Source organism: Lontra canadensis, unplaced genomic scaffold (assembly GCF_010015895.1).
Source record: "Lontra canadensis isolate GAN:19392208 unplaced genomic scaffold, GSC_riverotter_1.0 scaffold71, whole genome shotgun sequence".
In the NCBI taxonomy this organism is placed as follows: domain Eukaryota; kingdom Metazoa; phylum Chordata; class Mammalia; order Carnivora; family Mustelidae; genus Lontra; species Lontra canadensis.
The window spans coordinates 10,668,136-10,695,302 of record NW_022631065.1 but is presented as its reverse complement, the minus strand read 5'-3'; the positions used below and the strand labels follow the sequence as shown (position 1 = coordinate 10,695,302).

Here is a 27,167-nt window from a genome sequence, read left to right as displayed (position 1 = left end):
GAGCAAACCTGCCACTGGAAAACCTGGACCCACGCCTCCAGCCTGGTTCCGAAGCAGAACTCCCACCTATACCTAGGCTTAACTCCTCCTGTACCTGGGTTGGGCTTCTCCGCCCCTTAGCTCCGCCTCCACCCAACCCCGATTGGCTGGAGGAGGAAATCGGCCCGACCATTAGTCCTTTCTTGAAGGGGCGGAGCCGGGTTGCCGGTTCTTGTCTGGCCGACGCAGGCCGAACCGGACCGAGGAGATCCGAGTTGGGCCGAGGCCGGCAGAGCCGCGGCTCTGAGCGCAGGTGGCAGGACGCGCCCCACCCAGCGGCCAGGCGGAGCCAAAGATGCTGGCTTCTGCCACGCTGCGCCTCCTGGGCTCCCTGCCACCTCCGGCCTCGCCCTTCCCGCTGCTGCTGCTGGCGGTGCTGAGCGGCCCAGTATCCGGCCGCGTCCCCCGCTCGGTGCCCAGGACCTCGCTTCCTATCTCCGGTAAGGCGTGGGCGCCCCCGCCCTCAGCTCTTCGCACCGCGCCCAGACCCCGCCTGCAGGTGCCCGCACCCACCTGCTCTCCCTACGGACCGGGGCAGGCGCAGTGGGGCCCCGCGCCGCCCACGCCCCGCCAGGACTAGGGCGGGACCCCCACGCGTTGCTGCCCCACCGCATCGCTCCTCCGCTTAGCGCTTCGGCTCCCAAGACACGCCCCGGCGGCCCTTTACTCGCAGAACCGAGAGAGGGTTAAGCCCTTCTCGCCAGGCAGACGCGGACGCTGAGCCCCGGGCAGGGGATGGGGAGTTCCTGAGGTCCTCCATTTGCGTTCCCTCTCCCTTATTCTGTCTTCCCAAACGTACATCGATGTCCCTCACGCCAGCTTGACGCCTGTTCTTCTGCCAAACTCATTGGTCTGTCATTCAACTAAAGCCGCCCATCCTTCTCCAGCTCAGCATTTCCATATGCTCACTTCTCAAATCCATTCCCTTATCATCGTTTATATCTGCTTGCAAGCTTTTTGCCCTGCTGGTAGCCCTCTTCTCCCTAACCCACTTCCCAGGCCTCTCACAGCTCTGACACAACTCCCATTCTCTGGACTATGATCCATCGTAACCCTCTCAACTCCTCAGCATTGCCTGCTCTTTACTCGTTCCCTACACTGAATGTTGGGAAACCGTTCAGTGAGTTGATTTAAAATTCTGTTTAAATGATTTCTAAAATCTTCAGAAGGAGAAAACAAAGGAAGGAGATGAGGAAGAAGGCAGAGGATGCCACAAGGTTAAAAATCGTCATTGGAGTGATTCACACTTTAATGGCTTTCTGCTGAGGTGGGCGTGAGCATGGCCGCTGACCTTGTTTTCTTCTCCGTGGACAATGAGTGTTAGCTTCCTGTGCAGACAGAGCTAGTGAAGCTGAAAGGACAACCTACTGGCAAAACCTCAGAAGTGGGCAATAGTAGTGTAGAATCTGAACTTCAGACTAGTGACATTTAGGGTTGCTATGAATCCAGAAGACAAACTTGTGGTCAGAGACTGGGGATTTGTCTGTGCTTGAGCAATAGCCACAAGATAGAATTGAGGTTGCCTGGCTGGGTTGATAACCAGAAATTCAGAGAAGTCTAGATAGCAGAGTGAAACGGAGCTGGGGATATGCAGGGAATTTGGGTGTTCCAGGACTTATAATGAGCATGAGAGTATAGGCAGGTACAGCATAGACCTGAATTTGGGTGTGGGAAGATGGTGTGGGTGGGGCCCCATGCATCAGCACAACTAGGAATGAATGGCTTGGAGCCATTCTGTCTTGAGGGTGGCTGAGAGGGTGAAGCACGTAGAGCTGTGTTGGTGTAGGGATAGGGGCCCCAGAGTGAGCTAAGAAGGTAAATTCATGCTGACTTAATTGTCATCATCTTTAAATAGAGTTTTGAATGATGATACGAAGTTTAGGTTTGGCCCAAATGGAGCACATACCTAGGTAAGAAAGAAAGGAGCCATTTTGAAACATGTAGTACATGTCAGTTGCTTCCACATATGTTATCTCACTTAATTCTGTCAACAAGCCTGGTTGTTGGTGTTTACAGGTGAGGAAAGTGATGCTCAGGGCAAGTAACTTACTCAAGATCATACAGCTGGTAAGTGACAGAGCCACATTAAACACAGGCTGGTCCATTTCCAAAGCACACACTCTTGTCTACCCTTTACCTCTTTGGGTGGAAATGGGGTGGGGTTGGGAAGGACAAGAGCAGTGGGGGAGACAGGGGATAGTCTCCTAAAGTGTTGGTGAAAAGAGTGAATTGTTTCCCTTCTAAGTAAAAAGAAGTTACTAATAAGTAATAATTAAAAAAAAAAAGAAATTGAGAGGGAAGTACTTACACCTTCTATAGGAATTTTCAAATTATGTATCATATTGCTGTGAATAGAAATTAGACTTAATATTTATGCTGTTATTTTAATAAAGCATTCCATTTTTAGAGAAAAAGCATTTTTGACTGCATTGTGTGCTAAATATTCTGGCCTCCTCAGTCCTCTCTCTTTGGGGAGGTTTGATGGTTGGCCTGTAAAAGCTCTGTTTTTCACCCTCCTGGCTGCTAAATAAATGGTACTTGGAAGAAAACAGAAATTGAGCTCTTGAGCTTTGCCCTTGTGGACCCAACCCTTATGAAGCAATGGCTGATATCACTCTCCCCTCTCACCCTCTCTTCCTGCCAGAGGCTGACTCCTATCTCACCCGGTTCACTGTCCCTCAGACATATAATTACTCTGTCCTCCTTGTGGATCCTGCTTCCCATACACTTTATGTCGGCGCCCGGGACACCATCTTCGCTTTATCCCTGCCCTTCTCAGGGGAGAGACCCCGCAGGGTGAGAGATGAAAGTGGGGATGACCCCAGAGCATGTGATTAGATACATAGTTTTTTGGGATTGATGAGGGAGTATTCATAATAACCAAATATGTAACAGTGGTGATGGTAGGAGGGGGAGTGTTGGTGAAATTGAACATAGGAAGAATATTCATTATCTTGGCTAAAGGTGACGGCGGGGGTGGGGTGACTGAGGAGGGAGGTTCATGACAAGGGAGGAGGCCACAGTGACCAGGTTTCAAGTCACTGTGGGCAGAGGAATCATTAGAATCACCTTTCTTTAGGGCAATAGCTTTTAAACTTTTTTGACCACCCCTTAGTAAGAAATATTTGATGCATTTGACCCAGGACAGGAAGTGTATATTGAAAGAACACTTTCTTGAAATAATATCTACTCCCCTATATGTGATATATTCTGATATATCCTATTTCATTAAAAATAAAAGCAGTTGATTTCATTACTCATTAATGGGTGGAGATTCCAGTTTAAAAAACAATGCTCTGATCAGTGGTGGTGGTGGTCGGGGTTGGGATGGGGGTGGGGGGCTCTGAAGTTCTCAAATTGATGGAGGTTGTGGAACTATTTGACCTACCCTGACTTGGGAGGAATTTGGGGAGAATCTGGAAGAAACAATTACTTCTCCTTTCTCAGATTGACTGGATGGTGCCTGAAGCCCACAGACAGAACTGCAGGAAAAAAGGCAAGAAGGAGGTAGGTGTGAATCTCGTCCTTGTCCTGAGTGTCAGTTGAGATCTAGTTCCAGCCTCTGACTCTTGTGTCTGTCCCCTGCAGTGCTCCCATCTCTAGGGACTCTAACGCCATGTCATCACCAGTCATCTCTGATCTCAGAGCTGCCTCTAACTGTCCCAGAGCTGCCTCTAACTGTCCTACCCTACCTTTCATTGTACCTGCTGCTTCTAATTCTCTCTAATCATCTCTGACCCCCAGGACGAATGTCACAATTTTGTCCAGATTCTCGCCATTGCCAATGCCTCTCACCTCCTCACTTGTGGCACCTTCGCTTTTGATCCGAAGTGCGGGGTTATTGTGAGTGACGGGTGGGAGGATGGGAAGGGTCTTCTGTGAGTGACCATGAGGGGAGGCATGCTTAAGGCAACACTTGTGCATGATACACATTGGGGTGAGGGATGTTCTCACAGGGTGGAGCCTTTGTCTGCCATGGGAGGGGGAGGAGGTTGTCTGTAGAAGGTAAGGTATACAGAGTGTAGAGAGAGGAGAGACGGTGAAGGGAATTAGGGATGCTAACTAATCCCCGGAGAGGATAAATCTAGGAGAGACTTCAGAGGCCAGTAACTCATATTTCCTTTGCTCTGTGTACACTTTGTCCAGGCAGCCTAGGTCCATTTCTTAATCAGCACAATCCATGCCTGCTTCTTTGTCCCAGGGCATGTGACTCTCTCTCACTCCCTTCTCCCACTTCCACTGCCAACTTCATTCTGTGTGGGCTGTGACCCTCTGCTCTCATGGCTTCTGAGGTCACTGCCCACTAATACAGTACCCGGATCTTGCCTTCAAAGTGGGCACTCTGTCAGTCACATTTTCTTCTGGGTCCTGTTCATTGCTGCTGGAGCCCTGGGCATCTCTACTCTCATGCTCAGGCAGGCTTGAGACATGTGTACCACTGATCACCTCTAGGTTAGTCATGGCTTCTGGAGGTAAGGGGACTGGTGGCATCTCAGGAAGGTCTTGATGTTTTTGAACTCTCAGCTTTTCCCATCAGTTATCCAGCAGTCAGTCACTGGTCCTCTGCCAGCACACGCTTGTGACAGGAACCTAGGATGAGTCAAAAGCCTCCCATGTTCTTTGTATTCAGTGGCTTTCCTTTCTGCTCCAAGGAGCAATAGGAGGAGTGCAATGACTCCCTTTCCCGGCCCTGATCCTTAACTGTAGATTCTGACTTACCCCTTCTGGAAACTGGAGCACTCCTTGCCACCTGGATCTCATCAGTGCCTTTGTCCAAACCCCTCCTTATTGAAGATGATCCTCGTATCTCTGGCTTCGAATGCTGTAATTTATATGTTTGATTGCCCCAGTCAGTCCATCTGGGCTGCCCCCGAGGTTAGCTGGTCTTTGGTTGCGTCCTTTTCGTAATGTGGATGAAAGACTCTTCACTGGGGTGTGGATAGCTTCCTCATCTTGGGAAGGTTTCCTGTTCGGGGTGGTATTGAAAATCTCTATATCCCATCAGGTGATGTTGAGGGAATGGTTTCCTTACAGTTCTCACGAAGCTTGGGAAGTAGTGGTAGAACTACCCTTGCCACATAGGTCTTCTTCTGGCTTGCACACACTTGGGGACCCTGTGGGTATGAATACCGGCGCCATGGCTCAGAGACATCATGATCACTTTCAGTTAGTCTCCTAGAGCTTTCTCTTCTTCCTTGCTCCCTGAGGGGACCCTAATGGTTGTTAGATTGTATAGACATAAAATGTTTTCTGTACATCCTGTCAGGATTGGACTCCTATCCATTCATGAGAAAATTCAACAACCAGAGTGAAGTGCAGGGTCTGCCTTTGCACTCCCATGACTTTGATCTTGTTCTCTGAACTCTCCTATCTAGCAGGTATTTGAAATGAAAAACCATCCTTTGGTCAAAGCGTGTTTGTAGGAGAATACAGGGTACAGCTCCCTGCCCCTGAAATCAGCTGTGTTAACTCGTCAAGCCATATACAAAGACTGCCCTCTAGGCATCCTCAATGCTCTTGTGTCTTTACTGTTTGATCCTGCTACCTGGCAACTCCTTTCTGTTTAAGCAAGTTCTTGCCTTATCCCTAGTGCTGAACCTCTCATGTCGCAGAGTGATGACTTTGAGACCATGTATAACTATTACGTGCGAGCTTTGACCACTCACTCAGAGTTGATTGCTCAGAGAAACGCAGGTTCTTGCAAAAGGGAATTCAAGCACTGGACTCCCCCCATGCCCCATCCCAGTCTAACAATGTGGAGTGCTGCCATTCAGTGACAGATCATTGGACATTGGAGGAAAATATTTTAGTTGGCTTTGTTGAGGGAATTTTAGCAGTTAACAGAGGAGAATGCTAGACTTAACAATAGCAATGACAAGACTTCCCGTTGTGTTGAAGATGTACTCTGTCCCAGGTGTGGTACTATGGACTTTACATTCGAGACTGAGTTTAGTTCTTAGCACTGCACTGTGATATTTAGGTATTATTTATATCCATTTTTCAAGCAAGGGAATGGAAGTTCCAAGAAGTTAGACACCATGTCTAATATGTAGCTGGCAGAGGCAGAGTCAAGATTTAAATCCAGCTATGTGTCATTCTGCCCCACAACCCTGTTCTTCTAATCCAGCCTGCAGCACAGAACACCTTATCTGGTTTCAGTGTCTTGTGACATTTGTTCTGTTTCATGTGACAGGGACCATCTTTTGTTTTTTTTTTTTTCTTTTTTTCCCCCTAACCACCTGGGGAAGGTGCATTCTTATTCTCAAGAACTCTTCTTGGCCAAAGCCAAAGGCTGGATTCCAGCCCTAGGCTCACTGAGAGCCTTCCTGCCTAGCTCTGTCTTTCATCTGGAGGGACTTGGCTTCCGCACAACTGATGATACAATGAGGAATCCCAACCTTCAGCAGAGACTGTAACGAAGGGGTCTTATCCCCTTCAGACCCTAACTAAATGTCACTTTGACAAGACAGTAAGCATAACCTATCTAGTTAATAGGAGCCTCACTTGCTCAAAAATTATAAGCCTACATAATATAGTGATGCCATTTGGGGAAACGGGATGAGGACTCGTTTTGACCTACTGAGTTTTAAGGGGCTCATAGGCCATCTGTGTGAGGAAGTCCAGCTGCCAAGTGCAGACACAGACCAGAGATTGGAAGGCATCAAACTTTCAGAGAATTTGAGGAATAATTTGCACAGAAAGTCTAACTGGAAATGTAAGAATGAGTGAGGTCATTGGAGTATATGTGACGAGGACTAAGGATAGATTTTACATAGTTAGGGTCTAGAAAGGAAAATAGAAGCAACCAAAGGAGATAGAGAAGCAGCAATTAGGTAGGGGAGGATGGTAGACTTTCAAAGAGAAGACAGACTATTGGAAGGAGGGCGTGAGCCAAAATTACCAGCTGCACCATAAAGATGAGGAGGATGAGGACTGAGAAAAGGGGTCCTTGGTGAAACATAAGGGGGTAGTCTTTGGCACAGGAATGGGAGAGCGTGATTTGTTTTTTGGGAATACCACGGGATCCAGGTCTGGTTGGAAGAAAGTGTTCATTTTGAGCAGTAGAAAGGAAGTAATTTGGGCCAACAGGTTTGTATTCTAGGCAGCGGGGAGCCATTTTGTCAGTCTCTTGCTCAAAAATTTATCCAGGCAGTGACTGATACTATAGGTATATTAACCTGTGGTGTAAAGCATGGCTAGGCAGTGTGGAGAGGAGGAGCTTACTGCTGCCTTTCTGGGGACAGGTAAGAAGAACCCTGGCAGCATGTTTTAATTTTTGTCCGAAGTGCCCAAGCATCTTGGTAATCTCTCACTGAGCTGTCATCCATCTCTTTTCTCAGGCTAGGCTGCCCCCACTGCCACACAGGTGGGCTGCTTGTGCCCCTGTGGGCTCCCTCATTCTGGAAGACTCTCTTGACCCAGTATTCCCTCTTTGGGGACCTCAGATCACACCTGATTTTAACGGGCCCTGTTCAAGGCTGTCTTGGTAAAACAAAACCGTATTTGTGGATGGTAGTTACTAGACAAGTGGTCAGAATGGGCCCATAGTATACTTACACTCAGGGGCTAAGTGTGGTTCCTCCATCCACCATCAGTGTAATTGTGCTCCAGTGACACCATATGCCCTCCCTAGTGAACTGGACGTGTCGTGTCTGCCTCTTCCATGCCATAACTTCGATTCCTAACCAGCCTAACCATTAACTTCTCTGCCTGTCTCCAGTTGAAGTCAAACCTGGTTTCCATTTTTGGATATTATCTTGAAGGATGGCTTAGTGCTGGTGTTCAGGTAAGGTAATTTCTGGCTAGTCCTGGCGGACTCCTCCATCTTTCGCCTCCTGTCCAGGTCAGTCCTGCTGTAGTCACTGAATGAAGAAGGCGGTTACTTGCCAAATCCTCAAATTCTGACCTGAGTTTCAGGTCTTCGCTAACTTTGCAGATTCCCTTCCCCCTTTCTATGTATCCTTGACTCTGGTCCTGTCCTTTATCCTTGGGGTAGGAGTAGAGGGAGGAAGGCCCTTCTCTCTAAGCTTCTGGGCTTCAGATGATCTTATATTAGCCTGCACTCTTCTTTACCCTTCCTAAGAATTCCAGCTGTCAGGGGGCCTGTTCTCTTCCCTTTGTCCTCCCTGTCCTGTCACATAGTCCCCAGCCAGTTGCAAATCCTAGCATTTCGGAGGAGAGATCTGCCTCTCGGCCTCTTAGTGTCTTTTAGGACCATCCGTGGGGTTCCTTCAGCAGGGCATGTGGGTATTGGTACTAGGGGAATAGCGGGAAGAGGGATAAACTGGCAAAAAGGGGGATGGCAGAGATGGGAAATGCTGGAATGGGTGGGTGAATCAGAACAGCAGACTGGGAGTTATGGGGATGGTAGCAGATGAATGGGAGATGAATGGAAATTGACCTTTTCCTTCATCTGACCATCTTTGTAATTCTCACTATGAGCCTGTCCATGACCCTAAACCAATTGCCCCCTTCTGGTCTGTAGGATGTGTCCAGTTTCCAGCAGGTTGAAAGACTTGAGAATGGCCGGGGGAAATGTCCTTTTGAGCCAGCTCAGCGGTCAGCAGCTGTAATGGCTGGTGAGTGGGGAGAGCCCAGAACCTGTGGCTCCTTGCCGTAATTGCCTCCTTCCCCACCCCTGCTGTTGAGATTTCTGTGTCTTTCTTTCCTTTCCTTGCAATGTCTATTAGTCCCCTGTCTCTTTCTGGCCTTTCCTGTTCTTCCCATAGTGCCTGTGCCCTCCTGCTTTTCCCCAGATTCTTCCCCTGGGTTTTCTCTAGAGTATGTATTCTCTGCACCTCTAGTGTGAGTGTTAACCTCATTTTCTTTCCTCATAATGCTCTCCCTCCCACCCCCATTTATATGAGGAATCTACTACAATGCATATTAAAATACATTTAGAAAAAGTATGGAGAAGAACCTAAGAAATCTTATAGAATAGCACTGTCCAAAAGCACTTTGTGGGACAATAGAAATGTTCTACATCTGTGCTGTCTAAAATGGTAGCCATGAGCTACACGTGGCTCTAGAGCCCTTGGACAATGTAAATAGTTTGATGGGAGGAAGGAATTTGAGTGTCTGGTATCTACCAGCTTTGCACAGTTCCAGGGTATCAGAAAACCACTGCCAACAGTGTGGGATATTTTTTTCTAGCTTTTTAAATAAATGTGTGTGTGTCCTTGCATCTGCACTTGTGCATATAAATTTTGCTGGCCAATCCTTTGTTGCTCAAAGGAATCAGTAATCGGTAATGACTATTAAACAAATTCCTGCTCTTACTTCCTTTGACCAAGCTGTATACAGTTCAAGTGTGCAATGATTCAATCACAGTTGGGCCCTAAATCTTTTCTAGAGAATGCGTAATCTTGCAGCAACCACAAAGTGAATTGTTTGTGTGGCACGTAGCCTATCTTTTAGGTCAGACTACCCCCACATACACCCTTCAAATTCAGTGAGAGTCTAGCCATTTTCTCACAACAGTGTAAAACAAACAGGTAAATAGAAATTTTATGAGTGTGTGTATATTGTAAAACTTTTAAATGTCATGCCACATGGATTTAATTTTGAATTTTGTCATGAAACTTTGTATCATGGGCATTTTTATGCAATTAAAAAATTTTTTTTAAAGATTTTATTTATTTGAGAGAGAGGATGAGCAGTGGGGAGGGTTAGGGAAGGAGGGAGGTAAAGGGGGAGAGAGAAGAGAGTCCCCGTTGAGCAGGGAGCCAATGTGGGGCTCGATTCCAGGACCCTGAGATCATGACCTGAGCCAAGCCAAAGACAGATGCTTAACCGACTGAGCCAACCAGGCACGCACAATTTAACAATTTTTTTGTGAAGAAAAATTTTAATAATATGATGCTACCCTTCCTGTGAGCATTCCATAATTTAATTAAGCAGTCCCAAGTCACTTATGTAAGTTTATTTGATTTCCAGGTTTATTTAGTTTACCTCAAAGTTTTTGCTAATACCCATAACACTGTAATGAACATTTTTGTGCATAAGTTTTTGTCCTCATTTTAGATTATCTCAAGATTCCCGGAAATGGATTACTCTATCAAAGGGTGTGAACATTTTATGGCTCATTATTTGTTGCTAATTGAGTTTTTAGAAAGAGTGTACCAATTTACACCCTAAATCAGCGGGAATGAGAGTGTTTTGTTTTTTTCTCACATAAATTTCACTAGAATACTATTGTTGTCACTTTGAAAAATCTTTACTAATTTGAGGCTAAAAAAATGGCACCTTGTTTTAATTTGTATTTCTTTGAATGTTAGGAAAGTTAATATTAGGAAGTTTTCATATTTTAGTACTTATTTTTATTTCTTCTTTGGTAAGTCCATATATATATGCACACCTGTATATAGATCCAAATATATATTCTTGGATTTCATAAATCCAAGAATACTCTTATTCTTGGGCCAATTATCAGATGGGATATGTGTTCTGATCTATATCTCTTCCTTCGTGGTTACGTTTGTCTTTAAGCTAAACCCTTCTTCAGTTAGAGAGCAGATAAAAGTTTTTCTTCTTACAAATTTTTCCCCCAAATGTTTAACTCTTTGATCTGTTTGGAACCTACTTTGATGAATGGCATGAGATGAAGATCTAAATTTATTTTTCCCAATTAGCTAATCAGTTGACTCAGCAGCATTCGTTGTACTACTTTTTCTTTCTTTACTGACTTTTGCTGTTCATTATTGTAAAATTGATTTTTACCCATTCTTTTGGGCTACATTTTATGAAAAACAAAAATTGAGACACAAGATCTAACAGTGAAATTTTTTTCCTCCTTGTGGCTTTATAGAAAAAGTCTTAAAAACTAGCTATACAAATTACTTAGTCCTACAGTTAATGATTTCCCTTTTTGGAAAGTAATAAAATAACAAAAAGTTTTTGGAAATGAACATAACCTCTCAATCTGATAAATACAAGATTTGTCATTTTTATCATTCATCTGCAGTTGAAATTGATGAAACCTTGTTTATAGTCATACACGTTTGCATAGAAACAGTTTAGTTAGTAGTTTTCTTGGCTTTTTATCTAGCATCTTTGGCAAAACTCTGAGCCAGTGATTGGGTCATTAAGAAAGATTTATCAGTTTTATCGGTTGTCTCTTGATTTTACATAAATTTTTTATCAACAAAATGGCTTCTTAATTACAAACTCTAAGGTAATCAATTAACATACTTTCTTTATTTCAAGAAGTCATATTTATACTCTGTCTTCTGCACGTAATCTCTGTGTTCCAGTCAGCAGGTGAATTCATATTAGCATGTGGTTTAAGAACACAACTTTCATAAATAAGATCATTGTATGACAAAAGAACATTTTCAAAAAGGAAAGACATTTTTCAAAAGGGTTTTTTTTTTTTTAAGGATTTTATTTATTTATTTGACACAGAGAGAGAGATCACAAGTAGGCAGAGAGGTAGATGGAGAGAGAGAGGAAGCAAGCTCCCCGCCAAGCAGAGAGCCTGATGCGGGGCTCGATCCCAGGACCCTGAGACCATGACCTGAGCCGAAGGCAGAAGCTTAACCCACTGAGCTACCCAGGCGCCCCTCAAAAGGGTTTTAAATCTTTTTTTTTTTTTCAGGTTGCCTTTCATCTGATAACTGATGGAAATGATCAGAAGTCACTTTCTAACTATTTAGAATGGCTAGTTTCTCCATGTCTCTTTCTGTCTTCGATCCAAATCACAGTCAATACCAATATTATACATTTTCCTCTGAAGTTGGTACTTCATAGGGCTATAATTTAAATTTCTTTAAACTTGACCCAAGGACCAGTATTCAGTTGGAGCTTTCAGTGTTGATCTGTTATATCCTGCTGCCCCTTTGTTTTGAAAATAGCAGTATAGATAGTAGTGACAACATTATGTAAGAACTAGAACTTAAATTCCCAGTTAGGATTTATAAAAGTGTCCTTGAGGATAATAGAGGTATTTTGAATAGAAAGAAGAGCTTTTAGTAATGAAAATATTATTAGAATGCAATAGCAGAGTATTTCTTGTTTAAATTTTAAAAATTACAGTGTACATTGTGGATAATTGGGAAAATATAGAAATATATAATGAAGGAATGGAAAAGCCAATTGTAATTCAGTTATCACCAGGTAGCCACTAATACTGTTTTCAAGTATTTTCTTCTACTGTGTTTGTCCGTGTGTATATTTGTAATACATTGGCATTATCGCACATATGCCACTTAATTTTGTATACTGAACATTTTCTCATAGAATTAATTATTCAAAACATGGTTTTTAGTGATTGCATACTCTCCCATCACTTGAATTAGTACAGTCTATTCCCATATAATTATACGTTCAAAATGTAAGATAAATGATTGCTTTTATAAATATTGCTGCAGGAGAAATTTTTTTGCAGAAATGTTTATGTAAATCCCTTACACAAATCTAATTAATTGCATATGAGTCCATCCAGAAAGTAGAATTGCTGGGCCAAAGAGTGTAAAGGTTTTTATGGTACTCAGTGGATTTGGCCAAATTGCCCTCCAGTTAGTCCCACCAGCATTGACAAGAGGGCCTCTTTCATTGCACCCTTGTCAGTCCCAGGGAATACAGTTAATAAACTTACAGTTGGGCGCCTGCGTGGCTCAGTGGGTTAAGCTGCTGCCTTCGGCTTGGGTCGTGATCCCAGGGTCCTGGGATTGAGACCCGCATCAGGCTCTCTGCTCCGCGGGGAGCCTGCTTCCCTCTCGCTCTCTCTGCCTGCCTCTCTGCCTACTTGTGATCTCTGTCTGTCAAATAAATAAAATCTTTAAAAAACAAAAAACATACAGTCCATTATGACCTCCTCCAGAGCCCAATTTTATGTATTTTTGCTTGCATCTCCATTAGTGAGGTTGAACAACTTTCCATGTGTTTATTAGTACTGGCATTTATTTAGGAAAAAGCCTTAGAAATCTTGTCTTCAAATATGACATGTATTTGTACTGTGCCTAGATAAAATTAACATTTTCTCAGTGTCTCTTTTTGCACTGTTCCAGTTTAGAAAAATGCAGATAATTTGATGGTAATGTTCACATTAGCCTAAGAGCACTGGCACTTCCTTCTGTCACCTCTGCAGGGTCTTTGTCTTCCACTCATCCTTTCAAGGTTGGGGTTCCTTGGACCCCCTCTCAGGGTCCTGTTCTTTTCTCATTCTATGTGGTTGTGGTCTCAACCAGCCTCACAGATTTGTTTCCACTGCATTCTGATGCCTCCCAGACGTTATGTGGAGCTATAGACCACGTATCCAGCTGCCTTCCAGACATCTTCACGTAGTTGTCCCACAGATCTCAAAGTCAGCATGTCCCAAACCAAGCTCATCATCCTCACTCTCCTCCCCCAAACCTGCTCCACCACCAGAGTCCCCTCCTCTGAGAACATAGTGCTGCTACCTTCCCGTGTACCCCAGCTGGAGACAGCAGTCAGTTATCCTCCGTTCTCCTAGCAACATCCTGTAACAGATAAGGCTTTTATCTGTGGAGGAAGGAGTATTTGTTCTTTCTCTTCGGGACTCTGTCCTGTGTTTAATCATCTGTTTGCTCTCCTGGTATCTTGCGATGACTGCATCTGCTAAGAAGCACTGCACATGTTCCCGATATACTGCGTGCTGCCAGCATTTTGGGGTCAGACCTACCTCTTTTTTTCTTTTTTTTTTTAAAGATTCTATTTATTTATTTGACAGAGAAATCACAAGTAGGCAGAGAGGCAGGCAGAGTGAGAGGGGGGAAGCAGGCTCGCCGCTGAGCAGAGAGCCCGATGTGGGATCATGACCTGAGCTGAAGGCAAGAGGCTTTAACCCACTGAGCCACCCAGGTGCCCCTTAGACCTACCTCTTAAATCCAGGTGTGTTTGCTCCAAGACTAGCATTCACACACTGAAACAAGACAGAAATACTGTGTGAACAGCAAAGGAAAAGGTAGAATAAACGCCGCATCTCCAACTAGCTAATTATGTCCTCATCGTAGGCTGTTCTATAAAAAAAAAAAAGTATCCAGCTGGCCTCATCCTTGGATAAGGAAATGGAGACTATTAGGCTAGGAGCTAGCTATCTTGGAAAGCTTTGACTGTGTGAAGAAAAGGGAGTGGACGAAGGAAGGCCAGGGTGGGTTTAAAATCCTTTATTTTTTTAAAGCTAATGAATGATTAATCCTATTAATTACATCTTCTTTAGAAGTGACTGTTTTGGTAGCAGAGTGAAAAATTGAAACCCCAGGTGCAGGGAAGTGCTCACTGCCGTGAAGTGTGTGAGGCTGTCAGTGTTGTTGCTAACACATGTGGGGAGCCTCCGTCTCCTTAGGTGAGGAGAGCTCTATTCCCACTTTTAATTGTGATGTTTCTTTGGTTGTGATTCATCTTTTGTGGCTTTCAATCTTTTTTTTTTCCCCCTTGGTATTTCCAAAATGAAATATATCTTAATTTGGAGGGATATAAAAGTGAAAGATGGTAACTGCAACAAACATTCAGTGGGTACAAAAATGTAGAAAGGAGCATATAATAATCATTGTAATTCCATTAATCAGAAATGTGTTATTAACACTGTAGAGCTGTTGCTCCTTCCCGTCTTTCCTATGTCTGCAGACGTATACATGTCTTTTAAAAGTATAGGGTTATATCATACCTGATGTATTTTTTTTTTTTCTAACCAGCTTGTTCACTGAATACAGCACTGTGGGTATCATTCTCTTTTGCCAATAGCAAATGTGTGTTTTAATGTTTACTGAATCGATTCATTCAGTACTAACCTGCCAACGATTGCACATACAGGGATATTTTGTTATATGAGCAATGCAACATAATATTTGAGATTGAGACTGTTCTGGAGAATCTAGGACATGTGGTGATGCTGTGTCCTCCTGAAACTGTGACTGTGATGGCTGCTGCTCCTTTTCCTTGGGCCCTGTGTGTGTGCATGTTTTATAAACCCCTTGGTACTCCTGGACTACCTGGAACCCTGCTGCTTCCCCCCAGAGTGTCTGACCCCTCCTGCTGTCCCTTAGTGTCAGTGACCTTCTGCTCTTTCTCTCCAAGTGAGTGTGCTCTTTGGCAAATCTGGGCTCCGGAGTTCCTGACTGACCCCGTTGATCCCTTAGAAACTTTTGGGACCTTTTACCTCCACCCGCTTTTGGGTCCTGACAAAATATTTGTTTGTAGCCACCCCCCACCACCTCCCTGCACCAAGTCATGCTCCTAAATATTCGTGACTGTCTCCTCCACAGATCTCTCTCCATTCTCAGGTGTCCATGACACAGCTTCAGTGGCAGTTCTGATTGTAGAGTGTTTTGTGTATAATTCTTGTAGGGAGATTTTTCATCCTAACTCTGGCTTCCGGATCAGTTTGTGTTTTTTTTTAAGATTTTATTTATTTATTTGGCAGACAGAGATCACAAGTAGGTAGAGAGACAGGCAGAGAGAGGAAGGGAAGCAGCCTCCCTGCTGAGCAAAGAGCCTGATGCTCAGCTCGATCCCAGGACCCTGAGACCATGACCTGAGCCGAAGGCAGAGGCTTTAACCCACTGAGCTACCCAGGCGCCCCCGGATCTGTTTTCCACCCGCCTTGGAAGTACAGATGGTTGCCTTATTCCCTGTTCCGCGTGCTGCCAGACCATGCCCTCAACCTGGTTTTGTCCTTCCTGAAGTACTCTGGGAGGGAATGGGGTGCTATTTTATAGCCCCCCTTCTGGCAACAACTCAAGCATGTGGTCCCTGAGGTTTCACAAAGAGCGTCAACTCACCTGCACTGAATGGCGGCCATGTGCCAGGCCCTACGTGGGCTCTACGTTTGGATCGCATTTAACCCTCAGCAGGGCTCCGAGTGGAGGGTGGTATTATCTCCCTTCTAGGTTGGAGGTTCCTGAAGCTTATTTGCCAAGATCATACTGCTTGTATGTATTCAGGGTCCAAAGCCAGGCCTTCCGAGCTCTAGAACACTTGGATTCTTTTCACCATCTCCAGGGATAGAATAGTCTCCCCTCCCTACCCTCTAACCCTCTGCTGCTGCCCTCAGAGGCTTTCTGACCCTTTTTTGCTTTGTAGGAAGTATCTTTTAAAATAGTGGTTATTTTTCCAGCACCTGAAACAAGCAAGTTTGCTCAGGCCTCTGTGACCCCAGGATGCTGGTGCTTCCCCCAGAGTGGCCCTGCTCTACCCCTTCCTTCCAGGCTCATGAGTCCGCACAGCCTGCGCTGGGCCTTCCCTGCACCCCTTGCAGCACACCAGTCTCTCTTGCTTCCCTAGCCTCCCGGACTTGATTTTCCATGTTGTCTTCTGTAGCCTCTCCCCTGAAATGGTGGTATCCCCAGGGGCCTTTTTCTCATTTCCTCTTTCTCCCTGCCTGTCACGTTCATGGCCAGGCTTAAGCCTGACTCCCCAGTTGTCTGACTAGCCCTGTTGCCTGGGTTGTCTGTCTGATGGCCTTCCAGAGTCTCCAATCACATGTCCTGAAGGGACTTCAACCTCAGCACATTCCACATCTGGTATTCCCAACTACTTCCTTTATCTGGTTCTCTCCTCTCATTTCCTGGCTTTGCTCATAGTATCACCCTCTGCTGTCATCCATTTAGAAGCTGGAGATCTTAAAGACATTATTTTATTCCATTCTTTCACCTTTCATATTCAGTTGACTTTCAAATCTTTTTAATTGATTCGGCCTCAGAAATATCCCCCCAATCGAGCCCTTTTATTTTATTTACTTTTTTTTTTTTTTTTTTTAACCATTTTCTTTCCTCTGTTGCTACTTAGTTCCAGTCTCCACTCTTGCCTGGAGTGTGTGAATGGACTTAACTAGCATTATCTTCTTAAAGCCCAGAACTGGTCATGCCACTCTCTTCCTCAAGAAAATCTGCAGTTTTCCCTCTTACTTGGAAAATAAAGTCCACGTCCCGTGGCAGAGCAGCCTCTTCACAGTTGGGTGCCCACCTTTCACCTCCAGCTGCATCTCCACTCACTAGCCCAGCAGGCGCCCGGCCCCACCAGAGCTGCAGCCGCAGGGAGCACCCCACATCCCTGAACATGGCTCCTCTCTTCCCCACCTGCTTGCCTTCCTCCCTGAAGTCCAGCCCCCTAGCAAATTACTCCTTCCTCAGACCCAGCTCAGATGTCACCTCTTGGGGGCTGGTCCCCCCCTGCCAGGTTAGTGGTAGCTGGGTCCTCCTCTGTGCTCCCCCAGTGTCTCCTGGTATCTGAGCCCACGTTTGTCTTCCAGACTTGAAGGGGGGCTCTTGGAGGCAGTGTTGTGCTCAGCACATGGCACAGTGGCTCAGACATAGTGGGTGGTGAAGGAATGCCACTCTGTTCTCTCCAGAGTTCGTGGGAGACTCAGAACTCCTCCGGGGCTCATGACCTACTGCACCTGAGTTATTGTCTCCTAGTTGCATGTGAGCGCTTATCTGTGTTATAGGGTGGCTATAGGTGTCTTAGACTCCTCCCACAGAGCTGTACCTCCCCTTCCTAGTGGGGATCTGTGATTTCTGTCTTCTCCCCTGTCCCCACCATCCCGGAGCACCTATGCTCCTGCACGGTACCTCCTCGCTGCTTCCTCTGGCTGCCTGTGCAGCATTCACGAATCCCCCAGGCTGGTGTTCCTCCAAGGGAGGTCCTGAATCACCCACATGAGGGTAACTCGGGCAGCTTAAACTTAGTTCTTGGACCCTCCCCTAACTCTGCTGGGTGAGAGTTACTTGGCCTGGGGGCCAGGAACCTGTGTTTTGATCAATTCCCCAGTGGGTACAGGTACACCCTAAAGCTGTGCCTGGTTCCGGAGCAGGGTCCACCCCCAGTCAGAAAGAGCACCAGTTCCCTTAGACATGTGCCAGAGTGGGAGAGCGGAAGTCAGACCGTGCATGCTGCAAAGTGAGCCCCCTTCCTGGAGCGTCACGGTGTCATCACTACAGTACAGGATAGAGGCGGCCCAAAAACAGCCATGACAACAAACAAGCCAACAGACAGACAAAGCCTGATTCTCACCAGGGCAGCCCTTCCTCTTCCTTCCTGCACATCAGCATGCCGGCAGTTTTCCCTTAACACGGGTGGCCTTTCCCACCCTGGAGCGCTTTGTGTCTACGTTGACTGGAAATGAGATGCTGCTGTGTCTGCAACCCTTTGCTTCCCTCAGTCGTCTCTGACAACCTGTCTCCTCCCTGTCGCCCTGCAGGGGGCGTCCTCTATGCTGCCACTGTGAAAAATTACCTGGGGACAGAGCCGATTATCTCCCGGGCTGTGGGTCGCACCGAGGACTGGATTCGGACAGAGACCTTGCCCTCCTGGCTTAACGGTGGGGAGAGGTGGGGGGTGCTTGGTGGGGGACAGAGCTGGCTGAGGCTGAGTGGCCCCAGGCTGTGTCTGTGGTATCTGAGGCCACTGGTCTCCCCAGCCCCAGCCTTTGCTGCAGCCGTGGCCTTGAGCCCAGCAGAGTGGGGGGATGAAGACGGAGATGATGAGATCTACTTCTTCTTTACGGAGACTTCCCGAGCATTTGACTCATATGAGCGCATTAAGGTTCCACGGGTGGCCCGTGTGTGTGCGGTGAGACCACCGTTCCAATTGTTTGTCCTCTTCTGCTCTGCCTGTCCTGTCTTTGCCTCTGTCTTTGTGTCTGTCCCGTCTCCTTTTTTCCTCTGTCCCAACTTCTTTTCTGGGAGCTTGGGAAGTGTGGGGAAAGGCTCTGGCCTTTCACCCCTATAATTACCCTTATGACACACTGTCCCCAGGAGGTAGACTGGTGGAGAGGTCAAAGGCAGGAACTTTTGAGAATTAGTCCTGGGTTCAAGTCCCGGCTCCACCAGTTCCTGCCTCTGTGACTCTGGGCAGGTCCTTTAGCGTCTTTGAACCTCCCCTGAGAGATGAGGATAGTAATGACCTCTAGCTATAAGGGTTGTTTTGAGGATTTAATGAGGTGGCTTATGGAAAGCTTGTAGGGCGGTATTTCATAAGTGCGCAACGAACTCAGTCGCCGCCGTTGTTACTGTGACCCCATTCAACCCCAGATCTCCTTATCCCCTGCAATACTCTGTACCTCCATCCTTGCTTTTCTGTGCATCTGTCTTCCCATCTGTCTGTGTCTGCCCTGAAGACAGGGAAACCTCTGTTGGTGTCCATATGCCTCCCACAATGTTGTTCTTCTAAAGAGAACTTCCCATGCACTTGTCACCCCAGGGCGACCTTGGGGGCCGGAAGACCCTCCAGCACAGATGGACGACCTTTCTGAAGGCTGACCTACTCTGTCCAGGCCCTGAGCATGGCCGGGCCTCCAGTGTCCTGCAGGATATGGCCATTCTCCGACCTGAGCATGGATCAGAGACCCCCATCTTTTACGGCATCTTTTCCTCCCAGTGGTGAGGGGAGCCTGGTGTGGGGGATAGTTACGGGGTGGGAGATGATGGGGGATGGGTGCAGTGTCTGTGCTGTCTGCTTCAGAGGGGGTGGGCTGTCCCTGGAGCAGGCTTCATGGCTCCTTTTGCCTTTCTCATGGGTCCTCTTATTTGTCAGGGGTGAGTTGCTATTCCCTTGTTCCCTCCAAATATCTGCCTCCAACCTGTGACTCTTACAGGGAGGGGGCGGCCATCTCTGCTGTCTGTGCCTTCCAACCCCAAGACATTCGGACAGTGCTGAATGGTTCCTTCAGAGAGCTGAAACATGACTGCAACAGGGGACTGCCTGTCATGGACAACGATGTCCCCCAGCCCAGACCTGGAGAGGTGAGGGGGTAGGACGTCTCTTCACTTCACACCTGGGTGGCCACAGGAGAGAAAGGGCCCAACGAGGGATCACAGGCACTTCCTGGCCCCTGGGAAACTGTCCCTGTCCTGTGTTTCCTCTAGTGCCTCACCAACAACATGAAGCTCCAGCAGTTTGGCTCATCGCTCTCCCTGCCTGATCGTGTGCTCACCTTCATCCGGGACCACCCTCTCATGGACCGGCCAGTATTTCCAACCGATGACCATCCCCTGCTCGTCACTACGGATACAGCCTATCTCCGAGTTGTGGCGCACAGGGTGACCAGCCTCTCAGGGACAGAGTATGATGTGCTGTACCTGGGGACAGGTATGTTTAACGGCCCAGCGAGGAGCCTACCCAGGGCACACGTGCTCCTGTCACAGAGCGGGTCCTGCGCGTACAGGTGTTAGTGTCACTAGGCACAGGGGTGGTTCTGTCATTCTGTCTGGCCACCTGTCTGCTTCCTAGAGGATGGACACCTCCACCGAGCCGTGCGGATTGGAGCCCAGCTCAGCGTCCTGGAGGATCTGGCCTTATTCCCAGAGCCGCAGCCAGTTGAGAGTATGAAATTATATCAGGTGAGTTATAGATTTGGGGGAGTGTGGTGGGGGTATCTCTGAGTCCAGAGCCGGTTTGTTACCCTAAGGTCTGGGAGAGCCAGTGTCTTCTTCCTCACTCTCTTTCTGTAGAATTGGCTCCTGGTGGGCTCCCGGACTGAGGTGACACAAGTGAACACCACCAACTGTGGTCGTCTCCAGAGCTGCTCAGAATGCATTCTGGCCCAAGACCCTGCCTGTGCCTGGAGCCTCCAGCTGGATGCGTGTGTGGCCCATGCTGGCGAGCATGGCGGGTGAGTGTTGCTGCGTCGGTCTCATGCCTGTTGTCCCAAGGCACCGGCCCATCCACGTGTTTGTGTCTATGTCTCATCTGTCAGGGTACCTGGATCCTCGGTAGAGCATGCGACTCTTAATCTCAGCGTGAGGAGTTCAAGCCCCATGTTGGGCGTGGACCCTACTTCGTTTTTATTTTATTCTACTTTTTTGAGAGCGTGAGTCGGGGGCGGGGCGGATGGTTAGGTTGCGGTACAGAGGAAGAGGGACAGTGAGAATCCCAAGCAGGCTCCATGCTCAGTGCAGCGCCGATGCTGGGCTGGATGTCACAGCCCTGAGATCATGACCTGAACTGAAATCAGGAGTCAAATGCATAACTGACTGAGCCACCCAAGCATCCCCAAGTGGAGCTACTTAAAAAAAATTTCTCATCTGTTAATGCTGCCCTGTGTGTGTGTGTGTGTGTGTGTGTGTGTGCGTGAGATTCTGTTTGTGTCACTTGTGTGTCCCATCTGTCAGTCCATACTGACTGTCTGGTGCTGCCTCATCCGTGTCCTTGCCTCTCTGCTGGACCGGCCCTGACTGTGAGACTGACCTCCAGGTTGCCACACACTTCTCAGTTTTCACTTTACAAGAGCTCTCAGAAGTGTTTGCACTCTTGACTGCTCCCTCTGAACTTACTTGCGATCCTCTTGCCTTCTGTGACCCTGCGTAATCCCGGATTTCCTCCCTCCCCCCATCAGTCTATCTCCCTTACTGATTCCTTTTCCATCCCACTTCCGAATGTTGGTATTCCTTGGGGTTCAGTCCTTCTCCTTACACTTCCACACACCCTTGAAGTGGTCACATTCCCATTATCTTCAATGCCGAGTGCTGCTGACCACCACTGATGTGTCTTTAGTTGACCTGTGGGATTCCCTGCCTCGTGGTCTACCTGATAGTCCCTTGGGAGGCTTCACAGCAACTCAAGCTTATCGAGTCTCAGCACGCACTGTTGTTTCCTCTTTCCTTCATGTGCCCTACCTGTGATTTTCATCATTGTAAGAAAGGGACCTCCATCCAAGCCAGAATTGCCCTTGCTGTCATGCAGTTTGTACTGACTCTAGCTCCATCTGTCATATCCTCAGTCCACAGCCATTCCCCTCCTTCTCTGCCACTATCACCCTAGTCCAAGCCATCATCACTTCTTGACCGGATTATTCTGGCAATCTCTTCACTGGTCTCCTTTGACCATTGGGGCATCTGACCATCTCTTTTCCCCTCAGCAGCTAGCTTAAAATTGTATGTCACATTGAAGCAAATCCCTGGCATTATACCCATCAGAAATATTTTAGTATATATCTCTCTCAGGTCAGGACTCTCTCTCATTTTTTTCTTTTTAAAATTTTAAAAATATTTTATTTATTATTTGAGAGAGAGTGAGCATGAGTGGAGGGAGGGTAGAAGGACAAGCAGACTCCCCAGTGAGCATGGAGCCCACCATGGGCTCCACTCCAGGACCCTGGCGTCATGACCTGAGCTGAAGTCAGCCCTTAACCGACTGAGCCGCCCAGGTGTGCCCACTGCCCCCAACAAGAACTCTGTTAAAAAATTTTTTTTATTATAAGGGATTTCAAACATTCAAAAGTCAAATAATACCATGAATTCCTATCATCTGTTGCTCAACTTCACACTATCAACTCCTGACCTTGCTTCACCAATACCTCACTCACTCCCTGTTGTTTTATAGCAAATCTTGAACATCTTATCACTTATCCATAAATCTGGCAGCATACATATTTAACACAGATGGAATTAAAAATGAAACCGTATTATCATTATTATCCCATAAATTTAATGTCATGAGACATCCAGTCAGTGTTCCAATTTTCCAGTTTTCTCAAAGCCAGCGTATACTTTAAGATAGTTGCTGAAGTTAGGATCCAGACAATGTCCATCAATTGAAATTGGTGTTTTTCTTAAGTCTTTGACATTTTTGATGATATTCCCTTTGATGAAACATTTTTAATTGATTGCTTAGAAAGTATTTTTTTTCAAACTGACTTTGATATTTCTTATTTTGAAGCCCAGTTCATTTACAGTATATTTGTACATATTACTGAACCACAAGGCTACCAAAATTTTAGAAGTAAAGACTTTTTTTGGGAATCAGTTTTTCATTAAGAACTTTGATCTAGTAGTTTCTTTTGGGAGAACTTCTAAATGCTATGACAAGGCAAGTGCTTTATTGTTTTAATACCTATTAAAATAAGAATTTTGTTGTTTTTGGATATCCTGTGTACTCAGGGTCCCCTTAAGATATATGTGTTTGGGGGGTGTGAGGTATGTCTATATGCTAGTTTATTTCTTGGTAATACAAGAAATTACCAAGTTGGTACTTCTTTTTTTTTTAATTCATTTTTTAAAAATTTATGTGAGAGAGAGAGTGCATGTAAGGGGTGAGGGGCAAAGGGAGAGGAAGAAGGAGAGAAGCAGATGCCCTGTTGAGCGCAGAGTCTGAGGTGAGGTGGGTGGGGCTCCATCCTAGGAGCCTGAGACCATGACCTGAACCAGTATCAAGAGGCAGACACCCAACTGACTGAGCAACCCAGGCATCCCACCGAGTTGGTACTTCTATGATCTCTATCCTCCACACCTCAATTCATACAAGTGAGAAAAAGAAACTATGGAGTTCCCGTGGCTATAGCTGCACATATGGCCTTCCCATGTTCCTAGCTCTCAGCCAAACTAAGTGACCTTGGTTTTACCCAGAAGACTGTAATGTATTTATACCAGTCTTGGAGCTCATTTCAGGGACCTTAATTCATGTGGAAGGCATTCACACTCAAATGGAGTCTATCTTTGCTTGAGGCTTTTGTGTGTTCGGATAGAACTTGAGCTCCACTGATAGCTTGGGGAAGGTCTCCCTCTGGGGAGTGGTGACAGGGAGTTCAGAGTGGGCAGTCTGCCTTGCTGTCAGGCACAGTCCACACATATCCTGGAAGTAGCAGGATTGTGTTGTTTGAAGCAGGTGTTGGAGAGAGAAATTTCCTCCATAGAGAGGAGCAGCCTTTATGAAACAAAAAGTCATCTCCCTGACCCTCATAGAATTTTGATTAACTTTTATAGAAAAGAAATTTTCTCTCTTAATAGAAAACAGGTTAACTGTAGTTTTTATGTTTTTTTTTTTTCTTCCCCAGAGAAATCCTGTGGTTATAGATACCCAAATACATTTCATGGAACACTAGTATGCATTTTTTTTTAAAAGCGCCCTCCAAACACCTTTCCAACAGACTTACTGCAAATTTAATTCTCTGTGGTCTGCTGGAAATATGTCTAGAATTGACTTGGCAAGTGTCACAAATAGTCAAGGAGATATTGGGGGGAAATTTTACATTAAGAGAATGTTGACTGATAGTTTCGGGAGTGATTTATGAGATGATGGGAGCTGTGATTCCATTCTGTTACTGAATGTTCATTGGTACTGAGGAAATCAGAAGGGGATGCTGGCACTGGATTTACCAAGTATTCTCTTCTATACAGGCTGGTCCAAGACATAGAGTCAGCAGATGTGTCTTCTTTGTGTCCCAAAGAGCCGGGAGGTCTGTATGGTTTAGGGGAATGTGGGTGGAGTGGGTGAAGGGGGCTAGAATGCTGTCCATTTGGGACCCACTTTAAAAATTGGAAGATATGGCAGCCAGTGACTTATGGTCTTACTGTCTTTGGGCATCTCCTTTGTATCTTTGTCCCCACGGCCCCTTCTTGGGTCTGATACCATGCCATCATTTACCATGTTACAGCCCAGCCAGTAGCATTACCACCTTTCGTGTCTCTGCTCTCTCTCCGCAGAACGCCCGGTAGTGTTTGAAGTTCCTGTGGCTACAGCGGCACACGTGGTCTTGCCATGTTCCCCAAGTTCGGCATGGGCATCCTGTGTGTGGCACCAGCCTGGTGGGGTGACTGCACTTCCCCCCCGGCGGGACGGGCTGGAGGTGGTAGTAACCCCAGGCGCCCTGGGTGCTTACGCCTGCGAATGTCAGGAGGGGGGCGCGGCCCGTGTGGTGGCTGCATACAGCTTGGTGTGGGGCAGCCAGCGAGGTCCCCCAAGTCAGGCCCACACAGTGGGTGCTGGACTGGCTGGCTTTCTCCTGGGGGTTCTTGCAGCATCGCTGACTCTTCTTCTGATTGGCCGGCGTCAGCAGCGACGGCGACAGAGGGAGCTTCTGGCTAGAGACAAGGTGGGCTTGGATCTGGGGGCACCCCCGTCTGGGACCACGAGTTACAGCCAGGACCCTCCCTCGCCTTCTCCTGAAGATGAGCGGCTGCCCCTGGCCTTGGCCAAGAGGGGCAGTGGCTTTGGTGGCTTCCCTCCACCCTTCCTGCTCGATCCTTGTCCGAGCCCAGCCCACATTCGGCTTACTGGGGCTCCTCTAGCCACATGTGATGAAACGTCCATCTAGGGCAAGTGACTGCTAGTGCACGGGTGACTACTGGAGGGGGATGACCATTGAGATGCTGGGGATACTGAGCCTGGAAGATGGTCATGGGCTATGAGTCCTCTTTGGTCTTTGCATCATCACTTAGACTTCCGTGTCTACCCTCTCTGGGCCTGGCTGGGCTCGGGGCCAGGCCTGTGCTTGATCTCCTGATTCTCATGAGAGATCAGAGCTGCTGTCTCCCGTGAATCAGGACTTTTCCCACTTCTGCCCTCTGATCCGCTGCAGCTCCTTGGGCCTTGGCTCCCTATCTCGGCCCGTTACCTCAAGGTTGGGGAATGGGCCGTAGCTTTGACTTTGCCTTCTGGTGGGTCCTGGCCAGAAGGAAGAGTGCTAGAGGCGGTGGGGGCTAGTGTGCATTAAGTTCTTTTGTTCATTCTCTTAGTTTATGGGATTCTCTGTGGGGAGTGCATGATCCCCATGTTGCAAGATGAAATCTCTGCCCTGAGATGTCCCCCAACCCAGTTGTCCCTCCGTGAAAGTGAGTGTCAGTATGCAGGTGTTTGTGGAAGGCCTGGCCACACGTGCATGCAGGACTGGGCTGGTGCTCAGGTGTACCCCTGGGGGTCAGACCCAGTGCTCAGGTATATCCCGGGGGGTCAGATGGGGGAAGGTGGGAATGAGGCATTGCTTGCAGAACTTCAGACCCTGTAGCCAGTGAAGGAATGGCTTTCCTTTCTAAAAAGAAACAAACCACCACCCGGGCCCCATCACCTATAACCCTTCTCTTGAGTAGAGGAAAAACTCCCAAAGTGACCTTTTGGGCGGGAGGGACAGCGGTACGCGTGACCCAATCATTCTCTTTGTTTTTGCCTCCCGGCTGCCACCACTGCCACACACAGCTGTTCTTTCTCTTTGGCTCCCGTTAAAAAGACTTCACAACCTTCTAAGTATTAAGGGACAACAAAAGGGGAACAGTCATAGGAAATTCAAGTTGCATAAAAATAGGTTTGTATCAGTGACTTTACTCAGGTTGACACCCTTGCCCTAAGTCAGAAGTTCTCCACCTGGGGTCCATGGACTCCCTGAAATCGTATGCAAAATGTTGTCGGTACATGTGAGTCTGTATTTTTATGGGGGATGGGGTGGGTGGGTATGGTTTTCATCAGTTTCTCAAGGCCTTAACCAAGTTAAAGGACTATGCCTCGAGGTCGCCACCCAGTGGTCAAGATGAGGGAGTGCCAGTCAGCGGCAGTTCTTCCAGCCCTACCATCCCGTTCCCTGTGGTCAGCCCTGGGACTCGCAGCTGCTGGATGCCCTCTTGTTTCTCCGGGTCTTGGAAGCTGGGCTCTGCGTGTATTTGAAGATACTATCAACTCCTACCAAACATAAAGACCTCTTCCTGCTTCACAGCTCCCAGATGCTCTAGGCTTCTCCCGCTCAGTTCTGGTCTATGACCCGTGTATGTGCCTCGTTCATCCCTGGTGAGGGACCCCCCCTGAGCTCCAGTGAATGATCCAACCCCTCCCAGTTGAAGTTTTTGGCTCTACTCTCCTTGGCAGCAACCTGTGAACTATTCAAAAGAGTCCCCTTGGGTTTGGAATTACCAGCGGCTTTGCCACTAACACGTGTATGATTTTCAGCAAGTGATCTAATGTAGGAACACTGGTTTGTTCAGCTGTAAAGTGGGGATAGTAATACCTACCTCGGGGTTGCTGCAAGGACTGAATGGGAAGACATGTAAACAATAAAGCAGTGTCTACACCAGTAGATGTTGTTATTGCAAGCATTGACCTCTGATGCCATAATCCTCTAGCTGAACCGTGTGATAACCGTGACACCTGAGTCAACCTAAGCCCCATTTTACGGGAGGAGAATCGTGGCCTCACACAGACTTCCTGTCCCAGGTCATCTCTGGCCAGGTCTTAGCTGCTGATGTCCAGGTTTTGGGAGGATGGGCCTGTGGTTTTTATGATCCTCAGATGTGCGTGAGCTTAGTGACCTTCCTAGTCCTCTATGGGACTGGTCTTGTGTTCTTGTGTTTATCCTCACTTTGTTCTCTTAAGGTGATGGATTTGTTCCATTCTGGGGAAGGAAGAGAGGTGAGGAGATGTCAGAGGGGCCCGGGGTCTCTCTGAGGAGGAAAGGGACCAGATGACAGTGG

At 47.1% G+C, this 27,167-nt stretch overlaps 1 protein-coding gene across 5 annotated transcripts; it reads left to right on the top strand.

Annotated features, from left to right (window-relative positions):
* Positions 1-213: 213 nt before the first annotated feature.
* Positions 214-26,773, top strand: SEMA4F (ssemaphorin 4F). 5 transcript variants are annotated; one of them, XM_032880710.1, is made up of 15 exons: positions 404-479; positions 2,056-2,106; positions 2,684-2,835; positions 3,487-3,546; positions 3,784-3,882; positions 8,525-8,618; positions 18,197-18,316; positions 18,416-18,567; positions 19,198-19,376; positions 19,592-19,739; positions 19,863-20,085; positions 20,227-20,336; positions 20,448-20,608; positions 24,111-24,169; positions 24,417-26,773. In XM_032880710.1, exons 4-15 carry the CDS (start codon positions 3,496-3,498, stop codon positions 25,025-25,027), a joined length of 2,007 nt encoding a protein of 668 aa, XP_032736601.1. In that variant the 5' UTR covers positions 404-479; positions 2,056-2,106; positions 2,684-2,835; positions 3,487-3,495; the 3' UTR covers positions 25,028-26,773. The 5 variants fall into 5 exon arrangements, with proteins under 5 accessions (XP_032736597.1, XP_032736599.1, XP_032736602.1 ...); XM_032880706.1 differs by lacking the exon at positions 2,056-2,106 and having other exon boundaries at positions 214-479; XM_032880709.1 differs by lacking the exon at positions 404-479 and having other exon boundaries at positions 719-2,106.
* The last annotated feature ends 394 nt before the right edge of the window (positions 26,774-27,167 follow it).

Bases quoted from the DNA above. Each gene is read 5' to 3' on its own strand.
- SEMA4F (XM_032880706.1), top strand. From the start codon at position 335: ATGCTGGCTTCTGCCACGCTGCGCCTCCTGGGCTCCCTGCCACCTCCG. The intron at 20,086-20,226 runs GTATGTTTAACG...TCTGCTTCCTAG, and splicing joins TGTGCTGTACCTGGGGACAG to AGGATGGACACCTCCACCGA. The intron at 20,337-20,447 runs GTGAGTTATAGA...CTCTTTCTGTAG, and splicing joins AGAGTATGAAATTATATCAG to AATTGGCTCCTGGTGGGCTC.